Source organism: Leucopleurus acutus (assembly GCF_964270905.1).
Source record: "Leucopleurus acutus genome assembly, chromosome: 6".
Taxonomy (NCBI): domain Eukaryota; kingdom Metazoa; phylum Chordata; class Mammalia; order Artiodactyla; family Delphinidae; genus Leucopleurus; species Leucopleurus acutus.
Window position 1 is genome coordinate 114,312,285 of NC_139149.1, and position 16,179 is coordinate 114,328,463.

The following is a 16,179-nucleotide window of genomic DNA, read 5'->3' on the forward strand; positions in this document are numbered from 1 at the left end:
GTCATCACATCTTCTCTGTCTATAAAATCATCCTTTCGGAAAATTCATATCCCAAACATTCTAACTTTTGTCGTAACCTGAGACCTTGAGTGTTCCACTAAGTACACCCATCCCCAAATGGACTAGTTTTTAAACTGGTCCACTTGAGTAATCTGTTCAGAGGTACCCACAAAATATTGTTGACACCAGAGTTTCTTATAGAGGAAGTTAGGACTTGAGGGGGGAGAGGGGAGAGTGCCCGCTGTGCGCCAGGCCCTGTCCTAGAAGCACGTCCACGCCCCTCAGTCCAGATCTAGAGAGAACAGCCCAGACGTTACGGGACTCACTCGAGGATTCAGGCTGGTGAAAGACAGGTAGGACCAAGAAATGAACCTGATGGTCTTTCTCCAAAGCCCTTTTATTCTTACGTTCATCGTTCTGGCCTCTGTGCTACATTATCTCATTGAATCTTCACTGGCAGGTAGGTACTTCGTTACAGATGAGAAGTTGGAGTTTCGACAAGTCAAGTGATATTCTGCAGGACGAGTAGCTGGCATCTTCTGGAGACAGGACATATGCCCAGATCTCTCAGCTCCAGGACCCACTCCTGGGTGCTCATGGAAATGGTCAAAGATGGACGTCAGGAGTGATAAAAACGAATTAAACCGAACTAATTAGGGAAGCACATAGACAGGATTAGAAAACAAACAAAAATATGTTTCTCTTCCCCTTTTTTTTTGTCCATTGGGCTAATTATCTCTGAAACCAAGCTGGAAACCTCATTGGTGTGTATTGTATTGCCCTAATTTTAAAATTTTGTTACTTTGTAACAATTCAGCTCTTTCCCAGGGTTGGTGAAATTTAAGTTCCTTCCACAAGAATGCAACTTTAACTTTTCCATCTCGGAAGCCTGCGGACTGCGATTGAAAGTTTATTTATGCTGTGATTCTCCAATTCGTAGCTGCCTCCTAAGCCACGAGGAAAATGTATATCAAATCGGGTGGATGAGGCTGGACTTGGGAATGTTCGACTCCATTGGAAACATTTTTCTCAGACCCGAGCAGAAGGTGGACGTTGTGTAGAAGGACACGTGGCAGGGCGGCCGGCTGGCGGTCTGTGAGCAGTGTCGCCCAGGAGGGATCACACAGACTCTGTGCGTGAGTCCTCAGGCCTCTCCTTCCCTGCGCTGCTGGGGACAGGGCGGACCATCACCCACTGTGAGTTGGGCCAACAGCGGACTCTTCTGGGGTGTTTCAGCTCTCCTTGCTCCTGCAGAAGAAGGCACGTGATGAAGCGTAAATGGGTAAAGAAGAGATGTATTGGGGAATGAGGGGCGTTTCCTGGGGTGTCAGGCCCACCCATGTTGTATGCATCCAACAGGCCGCACCACGCAAGTACCAGCCGGGTTCAGTATAGCCCAGAGTTCCGACTCAGCCCTGCTCGTAGAGTCCGTGTCCCTGGATCCGGAACTTGCCCCAGAGACAGGCCTGTGAAGCCTGTTTGGGGTCCCCTGCCACAGCGTGGTGGCCCAGATGGATGAACTCAGAGGTGCCGGACACAGTGTTGCCAAACAGGCCGCACCGTGGAGAAACACGAGTCTCCTTTTGGAGAACACACGTGGTGGGCATCGTTCGTCCCTCGGGCCCAGGTCAGGACTGGCACCCGCTTCCTCCACCAGATGGCCAAGACCATCCCTTCTGTGTGAGCAAATGAGAGCAGGCCTTTCCCATGGCCGGCCTAGCTCCGTGATGCTCTCTCCACACCCCGGTGTCCACAGTCAAAGATCTGAGACGTCCACCTCATTCCAGTCCAGTTAAATTACAGATGACGATCACACTATCCCTCCTGAGCCGGTGACGAGCCTGCCCAGGTCTTGGGTTCCTGCCACAGTGTGGGTACCCAATGCTGGGCCCCAGGCGGTTGGAGGGGACGGGCTGACGGTCAGCCCAGGCGGGTCAGGCAGAGATCCTGATGCAGGGTGAGGGAGGAGTTGCAGCGAGGCCCTGGGTGCCCTGCGGGTTTAGTGGAGTGCGAGTCTACGCTGGATTCAGGGGTCTCGGAGTCATGACGGCCTGGAGGGCTGAGTACTCAGACTTCCTGGCGTCCTGTCGTGTGGCTCCCCAGTAACCCCTAAGAGAGGTCGTGTCCTTGATCTTTTACAAAAGGAGAAACCAAGGCACAGAGGGGGCAGTCAGGAGCCCCGGGAAGGCACACTGGCACGTGGAGACCGTGGCATGTGGGCTAGGTGTTCGGGTCAGAGCTGCCGCTGAAGCCCGGATGAGGGCTCAGCAATGGACGTGGAGCACACATCCCCGTCGGGACCATGACGCCCAGCAGACGGCTGGCACCGCAGTGGAGGAAAAAGGCCTGAGCTGGTGTGACGAGTCATGCTGTCCTTCTGAAGGACTGCAGTGTCCACCCCAGACCCCAGCAGCTTTCCCCGAGCCCCGTGTGCCTGCAGGCCTGTGCGGGGCCACCGTCTGAGGCCACCTTCCACGCTCGGGCTGGGCTCTTCTTCACCCTAAGTCATTCACATACTTGCAGTCAAACCCTGGTTCCTGATCAGAAGCCGCGCGACCTTGGGTTCGTGAGCGGCGGTGTGCACAGTGGTTTCGAGCCCAGACTCTTGAGCAGATGGTACTGGTCTGGTTCTCACGTCCCCACTGCTTAGCTCTAACCTTGGGGTCATTCCTGTGCCCGCTCTCTACCTCAGTCTCCCCGTCTGTAAACTGGGGACAGTCGGTGAGGTCATCTATCCAGAGGCAGGTGACACGGTGCCCACGGTCGCCACTACCGCTGCTGCTAGCGTCAGGAGTGCCAGGGAGTCTCTATGGCAAAGAGGATTCAGATGCTTGAGCGCCATTTACATAGTGAGGAGCAGAGATTCGGCAGGAAACGCTGCCCCTGAAAATGGAAGATGGGATTTAAAAATCAAACTTCTTTTTTCCCAGACTTTTTTCACTGCCCTTCCCCAGTTGCATTTACTCTCATCCTCCAAAGAACCGTCAGATGTAGAAATTGGGTTTTTGAGTCCAGTATGCCTGTATCCGATCCCAGCTCCGCCACTTCCGAGCTGTGTGAGTTACTGGGGTTGCTGGGTGTCTCCTCCCCTGCTTAGTTTTCTTTCTCCGAAACAGAGACCGTAAAACCTACCTCGAATGACAATTGAAGAAGAAATTGAGAGAGGCGGACGAAGCCCTTACCAGGGAGCTGGGCACACGGCGAGGGTGACCGCGGTGGTTGCTGTGAAACTCACAGATGCCTACGTCATGGAAAACCATCTCCAGGAACACAGTGCGTGGAGCACACAGGTTTTAGGCCTGTGGAATGTGTCCGTGCAGGCAGGGCAAGATGGGCCAAAGCCAGCACTCGTCAAGCATGAATGGCACAGGTTAAGATCTCATGCAGATAAATTCAGATTTAGGAAAGAAACCCTTTGAGCACTAGCTCCAGAACTGACTTTCTGGGGAGAGATGCAAGACTGCGGGTATTTCCAGCCCTCAACTTTTAAAAGAATGATGAGATTGACAGTCATCCACGCGCTGAGCCGCAACCGCGAGAGAAGAGCTGGGGGCGGAGGCAGCGTGGAAGGTTCTGGAGCCTGCCAGTCCAAGTCTCCCCATCCCCACGCCAGGCTCTGAGCAGAGGAAGGGCCCTGGGCCCCGTGTCCCTGCGATTAGGAGAGCAGGGGACCTCTGAAAAGTGCTGAATGTAAGTTAGAATGAGTAACAAACGGTAAGCGTGTAGAGCAACCAGGTAAATGACAACAGGGGCCTCCAGGTTTGCTCTTGCTAAACCGAAAGCTTGGGCCTCGAGCTTTCCCGGGGTGCCTGGGCCTGAGCAGGTGCCAGAAAACATGTTAACACATCCGTCTTCTGCCTCCTGAGAGGTTTGCAGTTTGGGATCCAATCATTTATTTTTTTCAGGAGTTTTATTTTAGACACTCTCCTTAATTTCTGGGAACACGTGGCCCCCTATGGTTCCGGAAGCAGCAGCTTTCATGCTGCCTGGTTCTCCGGCTGCCCTCCCGCCTCTGTCTAATGTGTTTGGAAAATCAGAACTTCCTTTGTGTTTCCTGAGGATCTTCCTGTGATAACATTTAGCAGTAAACAGTCCTAACTCGGTGACCTCCTCTGGGGTCTTGCTTCTTCACAAAATTAATTCTACTCTTGTCCTAAATCAAACCACAGTACAACACCTCCGTTGGACTCTGGGCTAAACAAAGATATTTACCAAGTTGAGAGCTTGCAAAAATATTTACCCAAGAACCATGACCTGTGTGTGTTTAGAAAGACCAAAAAATAACGTTTTCTTTTTGTTAAAAATGAACAGCTCAAGTGGAAGAGGGCATTTTTTTTAACTTATTACTTTTTTGCCATAGGTCTTGGCTCTGCACGGTCCTGGAGCAAATCCTTCACATTTATCTTTTCTTACAAAAATGGCAGGAAAAATCGAAAATGGATAAAATCTGACTTTCAGTATTGTGGTGGGTTTGGGGCTGAAATCTTAAACGTGTGTCGTTTTCACCATAATTGGGCAAAATATCTAAACCACATGCTTATTTAATATATGCTTTGAAAGCAGAAATATTGAAGTATTTTACAAATTGTGGGACTCTTCAGAATTAGCATAAAAGCCTGGGGCTGTGTTTGACCAAGCCTGGCGTAATCTCAAAGGGTGTAGATAGTGGGGGACCTGGGGAGGGGGCAGAATAGCAAACACATTCCATCTCCGTTTCCAACTTAGATGAATTGATAGTGGCTACCTGGAGAACTGGGCTAGGAAAGATTCTGAGGCTCCCTCAGCCCCTTTGGGGTCAGTGATGAAGGTCCTCCCTGGCCTTCAGGGAGGGACAGCATACGCCTTTGTCATCCCAGTCAGTCCCTGCTGGCGCCTCCTTGGACCACAGAGCTGAGACCAGCAGGGTGAAGTGGGCAGCTCAGCCCCAGTTAGTAGATGGCAGAGTGGGAAAGGCCCCAAAAGCGGGAGTGAGGACCCCAAAAATGGGAGTCCAAGACCCCAAGGACACGAAGAAAAGAGAATGTGGAGATTCAGGCAGAAACGGAGAGAAACCCATTGCAAATACTCGTTCATGAGGAAAAGCCCCTTGACCAGTGGTTTGAGTTGCTGTATCATCAGGGTGCTGTGCTGTACCCTAAAACAAAAGTCCCAGTTCTGCGACAACAGAAGTCACAGGTGGAGACGACAGCGATCTCCCTGCGAGCCTTGGCTATTTGATGGTCAGATCATTCTTAAATGGTGACCATCTAGAAGCCTCTGGGCTTGGTGGACCCTTTGGGCCACCTCTGCCAGTCGGCACATGGCCCCTCCGTGCTGGACACTGTCATCTCTGCACCATTTAAATAACAGGTTTTCATCATGTTTGTCATTAAATGTGTCGGGAAGGACACTTAGCCTCGTGGACAGAAATAGGCATCCGGGTCTGGGTTCCAGGTTTGCAGGGGAGCCCGGGAACGCGGACCCAGATTCCTCATCCCGCCAACGAAGAAAGTGGGATGAGTGACCTCTGCAGACACTTTGGGTTCTTGTAAATTCAGAAGAGAAACAAATCTCAGCCTCCCCGTACACAGTACACCTGCATCTCGCAGGCATTTTTGAGCCGTTGTGCATCAGATGGGCACAAGGGTCCGGATCCTCGGCCTTTGCAGAAGTACAGGGCAATGGTTCTGGTCCCAGATCTCCTGCCCCTCGAGACAGAGGTATGCATCTGTCCGTCTTCCTACCCTTCCACCCCACCCGCTCCCCCAAAAGGCATCCTTGTCAGATGTCTGCTGTTGAAAACAACCTCCAAATGTAAATGAGGTGCAGCTGTGTTTAGCCCTTTAACCCTTTGCCTGCTAGGATTCCGCACAAATAATTGATGACTGATTGGCCCATTAACCTTTAAAAAAAAAAAGTTTGACAGCCCGGACTTGTGTAATGAGGAGGGATTCCTTGTGAAATCAGTCTGGTGGCTGAGTTGCTTGCCCCTAAGGAGGCGAAATTAGCCCCACGGGGCCTCGTCTGCATAGAAACTGGACGCAATTAGTGTAATATCCGGTGTTATTAATGTCGTTTGGAATAATTGGGCAGGTTGATTTCGACAGGTTCATGGTGCTAAAATACTATTATAGTGGACCTTTCCACAGCTAACCGTTAAACACGGAAAACTGTTTAAATCCCTATGAGCCCAATCACAGAACTTTATTAAACCACTAAGCCCTGGAATGTCACACTGGGAGACAACACGGTTCTTTTCTTTTCGGGCTCTGGGTGTGGCGGGCTTTGATTTTTTATGATGGGGGGAATCTGGGGGATTGAATTTTGATGATCACCTGTGTATCTAAAACGAAGAAACCTCCTGTAACGTAGGTGTCATCAGGAATTTCTACAGCCTGAATTCTATTTTTACAGAATGAATTACATATAAGCTGCTGTAATTGTCACAAAGAGTCGGTTTGTGTCAGTGAACCGAAACCACTTGAAACGTAGCCACTGTTCGTCCTCACCTTCTGAGCTCTCATTCTTCACATTTTAAGTGAGGGTAACATTGGAGAGTAATGCTCCGTCTGTCTTTATGACTGATTGGCCCCCCACTGCCAATTATTATTTTTATCATTTTTTTATCTAGTTGCTGATACTAAAATAGCATCACGGTGTCACTTCAGAATGTGATGGGCTCCTTCTGGTCCACTGGTGGTTTGAATAGGGCTGTATCATCTGATAGAAATTCTTGTTTGAACACGAGGAGGAGCTTGTGTTGTGACTGTTCTGTCCGCACAGAAGAAGGGGTGATATTTAGGTCCCCAGATGTACTATTTACTTAATGAGTGTTCATGGTCAGTGCCATGATACAGAAATATAAGCCAGGATTAAATCTAGAGATTTGCCAGGTGTTGATTCAAGAAGATGACCAGGCAGCAGCTTGGAGGCTCCCATCAGGGCTAGATCTGTTCTCCACTGGATTAGTTAGAACTGGATTTGGAAGTGACAGAAATATAAAGGGATTTAGGTTAAAAAAAAAAAAAAAGGAGGGAGAATGGATTCATTTATCCAGTCCAGCTGTAGGACAGGCAGCTGGGCTGGCCGCAGGGACCCAGGAACCTGGCAGGTATCGGGTCCATCCCATCCCTGCTTCTCTCTGCTGGTCAGCAGTGTTCTCACCTGTTCACAGGTAGTGGCCTAGATAGCAGAGGCTTTCCTTCCCGTGGATAACTTGTGAGCTCTGTCTTGTTCAGTCCAAGATAAGAGGAAGGAGGCTCTGCGACCCCAGCTCAGATAAGAAAACCTGGAGTAGGACATTTGGGTGATGTGCCCCCCGCTAGGACAGATCAGTGGCCAAGAGCCTCCCATGCTCTGATTGTCCTGGTGTAGCTGGGACCGTTCTTCCTTCCCGTGCAGACCAATCACTGGCCACAGAGCCAGATACGCAGGAAGATGGAAGCTGGAATGTCCCCAGCTTAGACTGCCACATCCATGGCATCATGTCCCCTAGCATTCTCCAGACGTGACCAGTTAAAAAGAAATATGACACTAGCGACAAGCTGGTTAGGGGTTTCTGGGGAAATTACCTTTCAAAGACCCTGGCAGCTTGCTCTTCTGACATCAGGAGTGAGGGAAAATAGCAGGAAAGGGCACTGGGAAGTGGGGAGACCCATCCATCTCCTGCTGGGCACCCTAGGAGAACTTTCTTTTTTACTGTTTTATTTTTGAGAAACAAAGCACTGCTGGCCACCTCGAGAGAGGAAAATAATCAGACTGAATGAGATGATGCCTATGACGGCCTTAGCAGTTTTTCTGACACGAACTTGGTATTATTCTTTTTTATATTTATTATTCCAGGCAGTAGATTCATTTCAAAGAAACAAGTAGTCCTTCATGGAAGTCATATGTAACATGATTAAAAATGCAACTTCTCTATAATCCTTGGTTTTTTTTTTTTTTTTTTTTGATCTTAGGAGGCAGAGGAAAGTCATAAGGCAGGTATAATTTCGTTCTGAAACTCTAACTGTATCTGTAAGTGTTAACACACTACCCTCCCTCAAAAAGAAAAAAAAAAAAGCCACATACAGACAGTACCCTGGGAAACACACGAAAACTTAAGCATCAGCTGGATTTCATTGATGCTGGTGGTATAGAGTGATTACAACTAAACTCCATGCCCAGATTTTAATCCCTTACTCAGGAAACGGGGAATCCTAGCTAACCGGCTTCTTATAAAGACATCTTCACCGGGGCCTGAAATCCAAAAGAAGGCTTGGAGTAGCACCCCTGTGGGGCTGCCTCTGTACTGAAACGGTGTTAGGGGGCAGTTCCATCCCCTCCTCCCTGCCTTCTCCATGGTGAGCTGGGCCCCTGTCCTCCAGGTAGCCCTGATGTTCGCATCCACAGTTCAGCAAGGAGCCCCTCAGGGTGGCGCACCTGGGAGAGGCCAGCCCAGGAACAGAGGCACCATCAGAGGCCTTTCTGTTTGGGAGCTGTTGCCAGACCCTGTGTGGACAAGACTGGAGAGGAGCGTCCCCTGCCTCTCCCGGGCTAGGCCAAGCCCTTCGGTTAAAACAATAAATATTTCGCAAAAGAACGCTTGGTCAGTGTTTCACTGCATAGTGAGCTGCTATAGCGTGAAGAGCCTTGACCACAAGTCCTGACACGTACCTGGGTACATGTGCACGCTTCAAAGCCCTCAGAAGCAGACAACTCGTACACAGACGGTCACGGCCATCACCGCTTATTGATGCAGCTGACTTGGTCACCAAAGGATTGGGACTGTAGGTTCTGATTCCCCTCTTCATTATTCGTATAATTGTGTGCCTTTCCAGACTGACAGTCACCCCACTGGCCTACCCCCTGCAAAAGGAAACTGTCTCAGATGAAACACGTGTGGCGCGCTTGCACCATTGGTTCTTAATCAGGATGTGAAACATGGCTGTGCTTTCCAGGGTCATCCAGTTGTGTTCACGGGGCTCACTTTCCAATCCCAACCTTTTCTCATGAGCTGCTCTCCACCAGGCTGGGGGCACGGGATGTCCTGCATCTTTTTGATCTTTTGGGGCTTCCTGGTGTTTCGTTATTGTTAGTGAATCAGCCAGGGTTTCATCTTCCAGAGACAAGCAGGAAACCTCTCTGGCCACTCCCGAGCTTGGGTTACTCCATCATGTCGAACGCAGTGTGGAGTCTTCTCTTTACCACCTGTTACCGGAGACTGCAGGTTCCGAGTCATCCTCTGTGTTGCTACTTTTAGGGGATTGTTTGGCTTACTCACATTTCTTTGCATCTCTCTTTCCCTACCTCACAGATGGAGAGAAATGAATTTATAAACATATATCTTAAACGTGATTTCTGTTAGATCCTCATGTACAGAAATGCAATTAACGTTTCATTATACTGGTCTTAAATCTTGCCCATTTACTAACTGCTACTCTTATTTCCTGACATTTGTAGATTCCTTGGGGTTTCCTATGTAAGCAATCTTGTAATCTGTGAGTGACAGTTTGGTGTCTTATCTTTCCAATCTCCGGATCTGTCACTTCCCTCTTTTGTGTCACTGCACCGGCCAGCAGGGCTGAACAGGGGCTGGCACTGTGAACATTTTGGCCTTGAGAGCCCTTGACCTGGTGTGAAATGATTGCTTCTAACATTTCATCCTTAAGAATAATGGTTGGGCTTCCCTGGTGGCGCAGTGGTTGAGGGTCCGCCTGCCGATGCGGGGGACGCGGGTTCGTGCCCCGGTCCGGGAAGGTCCCACATGCCGCGGAGCGGCTGGGCCCGTGAGCCATGGCCGCTGAGCCTGCGCGTCCGGAGCCTGTGCTCCGCAACGGGAGAGGCCACAACAGTGAGAGGCCCGCGTACCGCAAAAAAAAAAAAAAAAAAAGAATAACGGTTCTGTGGGTTTGGATACGTACTCTTTTCCACGGAAAGAGGATTCCCTTCTATTCCTAGTTTGATAAAAGATTTTAATCATATTTTTAATTAAATTTTCCTTCTTCTTTGTCAGGGAGTTATACATTCTACTTCTTTTCTCATAGAGGTTAACCCTGGTATTTTCTCATGTGTGCCTAGTTTACCAAAGTCTAAAGTTAGTTCTTAACTCCCCTGTGGAACAATGCAAAGTCCTAGGGCATTTTAACTCCAGGGTCCCCATGTCCACTTTCATTTCTCTAGTATTTTGCACCTTCCCCAAATTAGACGTGATAAGAAAAGTAGTATTTGATATAATTTTTATTTAGGTGTATTTCCATATTTATCCATTTGCTCCCTAACCCGTCTGGTTCAAACCTTTGTAGAATCCTCTGAAGTGTGTCTTTTACCAGTGCCTCTAGGGAAGGGCTCTTGATTCTTTCAGTTTTTTATATGAACATATCCGTATTCCACTCTGGTTCTTGGAAGAGAGATTTCCTGTCTCCGTGTGTCGGTTGCATCCCAGCTGCCCTTCTCCTCTCCCCCTTCGGGGACCGAGACCATCTCGTTCAGCCCCTTCCCTGAGCTGTCCCGGGTCCGCTCCAGGTGACGCCCTGCTTGGCCCCTTTCGCGGGGTGGGCCTGTGCTCCACGCCTGCTTTTCCACAGCCCCACGATGCACCCCTGTCCCAGGAGCTTTTAACAGCTACAGGGAGAGTCACAGAGCTTTGAGAAGCTGACGGGGGCCGTGGACCCTGTTGTTGGAGAAACGTTACCCCCCGTGAGGCTGGGCGCGCTGATAGGAGAGTCCCTGACCTTCCTTCACGTGCTGTTGAGAACAGGTTCCACAGATTGAGGCCCAGCCCGCCAGCAGGTTGAATTCTAAAAGAGCAGCGATGCTGATGTCACCGAGAACACGATACTGTTGTTATCAGGGTACATAAAGATTTCATGAAAAGGTGGCATGGCCCTGTGTCTGTGGCAGTCGGTGTTGGAGCAGCTCCCCAGACCTGGGTGTGCTCGACAAAGACACAGGCATCCTGTCCCCACCTGCCCAGATCAGTGGGGTCAGGTGGGAGGGGCTCTCAGCCACAGTAGTGGGAGCTGCTTCTCTTCTGAGACGAAAGGGGAGGAGGAGAGGGCGTCTGGAGATGACTGCAGTTGCTTCGGAGACTGAGGGAGCATCCTTGTCTCGGAGGCCGAGGGCTCCAGTGAGGCAGGGCCTTGAGAAGGGGCGGGGCCGACCCGGCAGCACGGAGCCTTGCAGGGGTCAGGGGCCATGAGGAGTGCTGGGGACACAGGCTAGAGGACCCGAGCGTGTGGAAGGGGGAGGCTTGTGCAGATGCGGGCAAGCCGAGTGTGGGTGACAGAGGCAGTTGACGAACGCAGAGGTCAGCTGGGTGGGCAGCAGGTTGTTCACCTTATTAGTAACACTTGCTTGCCGGGGGCTCGTGATGCGGCTGGCTCAGCAACAGGTGATGGGAAGCTACCGATCACGTGAGACATGCTGGTGCCTGAAAGTCCAGCTCCACACGTCTTCATGGTTACCTGTGGCTGGTTACGCTGTCCGCACGTGGCCCCTGCTCTGCCTTTCATTCCGTGGCAGAGGCCGGAGGTTAGATCAGAACAGGGGAGGGTGTTGGGCGTGGGCCTGAGCTAGTGCACGTCATTTAGCCAGTGGAAACACAGCAAAGGAGGCAGCTTTCCCCTCCCATTTGAAGGGCGAGGAAATGAACCCAGCACGGGTTGAGAACTTGTCCAGACTCCGGCATGCCAAGTGGCGGAGCAGGATTTAAACGTAAGGACCCCCCTTCCTGGTACACAGTGGCCCCTTCAAATCGCCTGGAATTTCACTCGCTCCTCCAGACTAAAACCTTCCCCGCCGTAGCTGGTCTTCTGCCCTAAAAGGACAGACGTCCTCAGGCCTCCCTCTTTGCCGGGGTGTATCTGTGGATTGGCGCACAGGTGCTTATGAAGAAATTAAATTGTATCCTGAGATGAGCAGTGTTCACTTGATTTTCATCCCCCTGTCAATTTCAGCAGCCGGCCACGAGTTACAATATTACGTCCCTAAGTTGCTTCATCTGTGCCCAGCACAGAGACACTGACATCACACGCTGATTTTCATTTTTCCCCATCCCCTGAGCATTGATTGAAACCTAGCTAAGCCACGCTGGCTTTAGGAACCAAATCTGGAGTGTTGGGAGGTCTGCAGATTCAGATCTCCGCTGCGGGGCGGCCGGTCCTGTGTGTGCCTCGGCCCCATGCAGGCGCGATTGAACCCAAAGGCACTTTCATGACCGAGGGCTGGCGGAGGGGCCATGATCTCATGAAAGCTAAACTCTTCATCCCCACCACTCTGTGTTTCAGAACAAGAAGAAAACTTTGAGTTTATCATTGTGTCCCTCACTGGCCAGACGTGGCACTTTGAAGCCACCACCTACGAGGAGCGAGACGCGTGGGTCCAGGCCATCGAGAGTCAGATCCTCGCCAGCTTACAGTCGTGCGAGAGCAGCAAGAATAAGGTAAAACCCGGAGCAGCCTGCCGCGCCCCCCACCAAGGCCCCACCACCAAAATCAAGAGCGCTGATCCTGAAACGGAAATGGGTGGGGGAGGGGAGAGCATCGGGTGAGACGTGCAATTGGCAAGACTCTTACATGTTTCTGAGCAGAATGCAAAATAATTGCAAAGATAAAAAAGAATTGTGTCGATATGTGTCCTGTGTCATAGATTAGTAGCCTAGCTTAACCACCTTCGGATGGCAGAATATCCCAGTTTAAATCTTTGCTCTCTCGACTCATCCCAAATGTAAAGTATTGACGTTTTATTGGAGATCATAGAATCTTTTGGACCCTTGTGGCTTCTTTGTTCACACTGATTTTTGCTTTAGGCTGAATACCCTGAGGAAAAGAAGTGCAGACTTAAGAGGAGGCACTGCTCCGTTCTCATAAATGTCTCAAATTCAAATCCACGTCGAGTTAGAAAACTGACCCTTAGTACAGGCTTCGATGAAAAGCGCATACACATATATGAGCATATGCAAAGAGCTTAGGGAAGAGAAAATGTCCATTTTCTAAATTCTGTTGATAAAGCCTGGTATGGGGTTTATTCAATTAGAGTTCATTCTTTTGCATTTGTTTAGCCAGGAAAAGCAGACTTTAACCTGCATTTTCTGAATTACTGCCCAATGATATTCCTTATACAAAGGTCGTTTTTCTCATTTCCCTTTTCCCATCAGAGATTCCTTCACAAATCATTATTTTAATGCTTGGATATTTTTAACCCCTTCTCTGGGACACTTTAAAGTCTCGGAGAGCATTTTGAGTTTTCAAACTGTGAACAACCAGAAGCCAGGAGAAAGAACATTGCCTCCCAACCTGCAATTTCGTTTGTAACCATTTAAAGACATTTCTGCCAATGATTTATGTTCCGCTTTGTCATTAAGAAGGGAGTCTGTCTTTCAAAAAGATGGAGTGTCTTATTTTATTACCCTCTTTAACCAGGGTAAACCAGACCACAGTCATTATTATTATAATGTAATTTGCCTCTCTTTTTTAAAGATGTTTTATACCCACAGTGAGGAGAATCAGGGCCTTTCATTTCTGAGCACCTTGGCTTTATTGAGTCACGGCTGCAGATGCGACTTCTGAAGCAAACTCGGGATGCTTCCGCATCTCCTGTCGATGGGGGCTGAGGACACCTGTCACCCACAAAGCTCAGGAACTCGGCTTCAGAACAGGCGTTGGGAGGGCACGTGTGGCTGAACAGACAAACGCATCTCCAAATTTTATATAAAATCACAGTATCTCAAGTCAGACCCTGAATGTATGCCGGGTCATCGGATTCAGGAGGGTGGGGGACGGCACGCGCCTTTTCTGTTTCACACCCTTGCCAGATGCCTCCCCGCTCTCTGTGAAAACAGACAGCGTCACCTCGGCCTGATGCGAGCACCGGCCTTACAGTGCTGCCCCTTTTCTCTCGATAGACGTGTGCCATCAGAGGCCAGAGTTCCCCGTGAGAGAAGGGCTCACTGAGCACTTTGGGCGCTTGGTGAACGGGTGTGACGGTGCACAGCATGGAAATAATAGCCACAAGGAACAGCTGCAGGGGAAAATACAGCCTCCGCTGAGAATGGGCTGTAAGGTGTTCTAGCTGTCCGTGGATAATTCAGAATTGGGAGCAATTGTAGATATACATACATATGCCCTAGAGATTATAGAGGTAGACAGAAGACACATCTCTGCACGTGCCCACACACACTCCAGATGCCAGTAGAAATTGTTAAACACACTTCGAATACTTGGGCATCTAACCAAAGGGAATAAAACCCCAATGAGGCCTTATGCTAATCAGACAGTGGCAATTAATAAATTACAGTTTATGATTAAGTAGTAAGCAGTTGTTTCACAGCAAACAATTTGACATAAGATGGTTCCATTTGTGAATAATTTTTACACGAAAATCAAGCTTATTCTAAGTGCCCTCTGGGATTTATTTGGCGTTAGCCATTATATTAAATGTATGCGTCATAAACCTTAAAACCATGTACGTCTTTTTACCTGGTCCTCCTATTTTGAAGAATTCATCCTTAGTCAGTAATCACGAATTTGTGCAAAGAGTTAGCAATAAGCTATTCACAGCACTGCTGATAGCAGACAGAAGTTGGAAACAGTCTAAATGTCCATCAAGGAAAACAATGTAACTAAGTCTTCATGAGTGGAATATTATGCAGCCATTTAAAATGACGCCAGAGTTGCTCTGACCCTTTTCCTAAGGAGTGTTGGTGCTGAAAGACTGAAAATCAGTAACATAGGTAATAGCTACCTTCCAAAATCAAATTTAAACATACAGAAAAACAAAACTTATGAATATCTGTCACATCAGAAATAAATAAAATTAAATAATGCCAGGGACTATGTGGTGGCAATGAGAGGTGACACTATGTCATTGGCTAAAAAGGCAGATTCCAAAGCAACGTACACCACACTGGCTTTTTTTTTAAAGCACGTCTATCTGTATACATGTGCTTTTTTAAAAAAGGCCAGAAGAATAGATATCACAATGTTAATAAAACTTAACCATGATAGTTTATAATTTTTATGTTCCTCTTTTCCCCTCTTTGTGTTTTTCTAACTTGCTTAGAGAAGACAAGTAAGTGTACGTTGAAGCATGAACACCCCCAGCCACACACACGTGTGGTCTCCTGACGAGGAATCACGAGATATGTCTTAGGGCATGAGTCTCTCGTCTGACGCATCTTAATAGGTAGTGCCGGCCCGTTCTCCATCCGCTAGGCTCCATCCTAAAGACGTCTAGAGAGGAGTCCCTTGTTGATGTTGCCCTCGTGTTATGTTCGCTCGCCATCTGTTTGGTGTTTCCCAGGCTTTATTAGCAGGTATATACCTTTTTCTCGGAGTTCTCATATCTTGGGTTTGTATGTCTCCCTGTATGCCAGTCCCGACTGACCAGCCAGAGTGAAGCCATGGCCTTGCAGTCGATACGGAACATCCGAGGGAACTCCCACTGCGTGGACTGCGAGACCCAAAGTAAGTGTGAGCCAGGACGGGGTGGGGCTTGGCCCTCGGCAGAGGGAGATGGGGTGGTCCAACGCAGCATGCATTGCGGCAAACCCACATCTGTCATCTGGCATGTAAGGTTTATAACATGATTTAATGGCTTTTAAGGAACTGAAATATTTTTGTTTGGACTTACATTTTAACACAGTGCCCTTCACACAAATGCCTCTCTGATGGCACTGTAATTCTTTTTTGTTTGTTTGATTTTTTTTAATTTTATTAAAGTGTAGTTGATTTACAATGTTGTGTTAATTTCTGCTGTACAGAAAAGTGATTCAGCTGGACCCGTGTATATTCTTCTTCGTGTTCTTTTCCATTCTGGTTCATCACAAGTCTTGTTTCTGCCTCAGGCATTCCCAGGAGCCACAGTCGCACCACAGATGCTGTAGGGATTAGGCCACCTACCCAGGTTCTGTCCCACATCCAGAAACCAACCTTTGGCTTCATCAACGATCATACGTTTGTTTGCTTTTTCCATAAACATAGAGCACAGTCGGTTAAATCCTGCCCAGAGACTTCTGGGCTTTGTTTTCTTTATTTCAAAATCATATGTTCTAGATTTTGCTATCAAATGGTCTCTTTTTATTTTATCTTGAATTCACTACACACTAAAAGCATTTGATTGAACTGACAGACTTCATAATTATGCTTTGTGCCTTGGAGCAACCCAGTTTTCCTGCATGCTTTCCGTTGTCCAGGGAATAATGCCACGTTCCCTTTGAGAAGG

General features: G+C 48.7%; 1 protein-coding gene across 4 annotated transcripts in view; it reads left to right on the top strand.

Annotated features, from left to right (window-relative positions):
- AGAP1 (ArfGAP with GTPase domain, ankyrin repeat and PH domain 1) overlaps window positions 1-16,179 on the top strand; it is a 558,850-nt gene that overhangs the window by 476,449 nt on the left and 66,222 nt on the right. For all 4 annotated transcript variants that reach the window (XM_082841396.1, XM_082841398.1, XM_082841397.1 and 1 more), the window contains 2 exons: window positions 12,246-12,400; window positions 15,332-15,422. In XM_082841396.1, coding sequence (XP_082697522.1) covers window positions 12,246-12,400; window positions 15,332-15,422 — 246 coding nt within the window. The remainder of the gene's footprint in view (window positions 1-12,245; window positions 12,401-15,331; window positions 15,423-16,179) is intronic.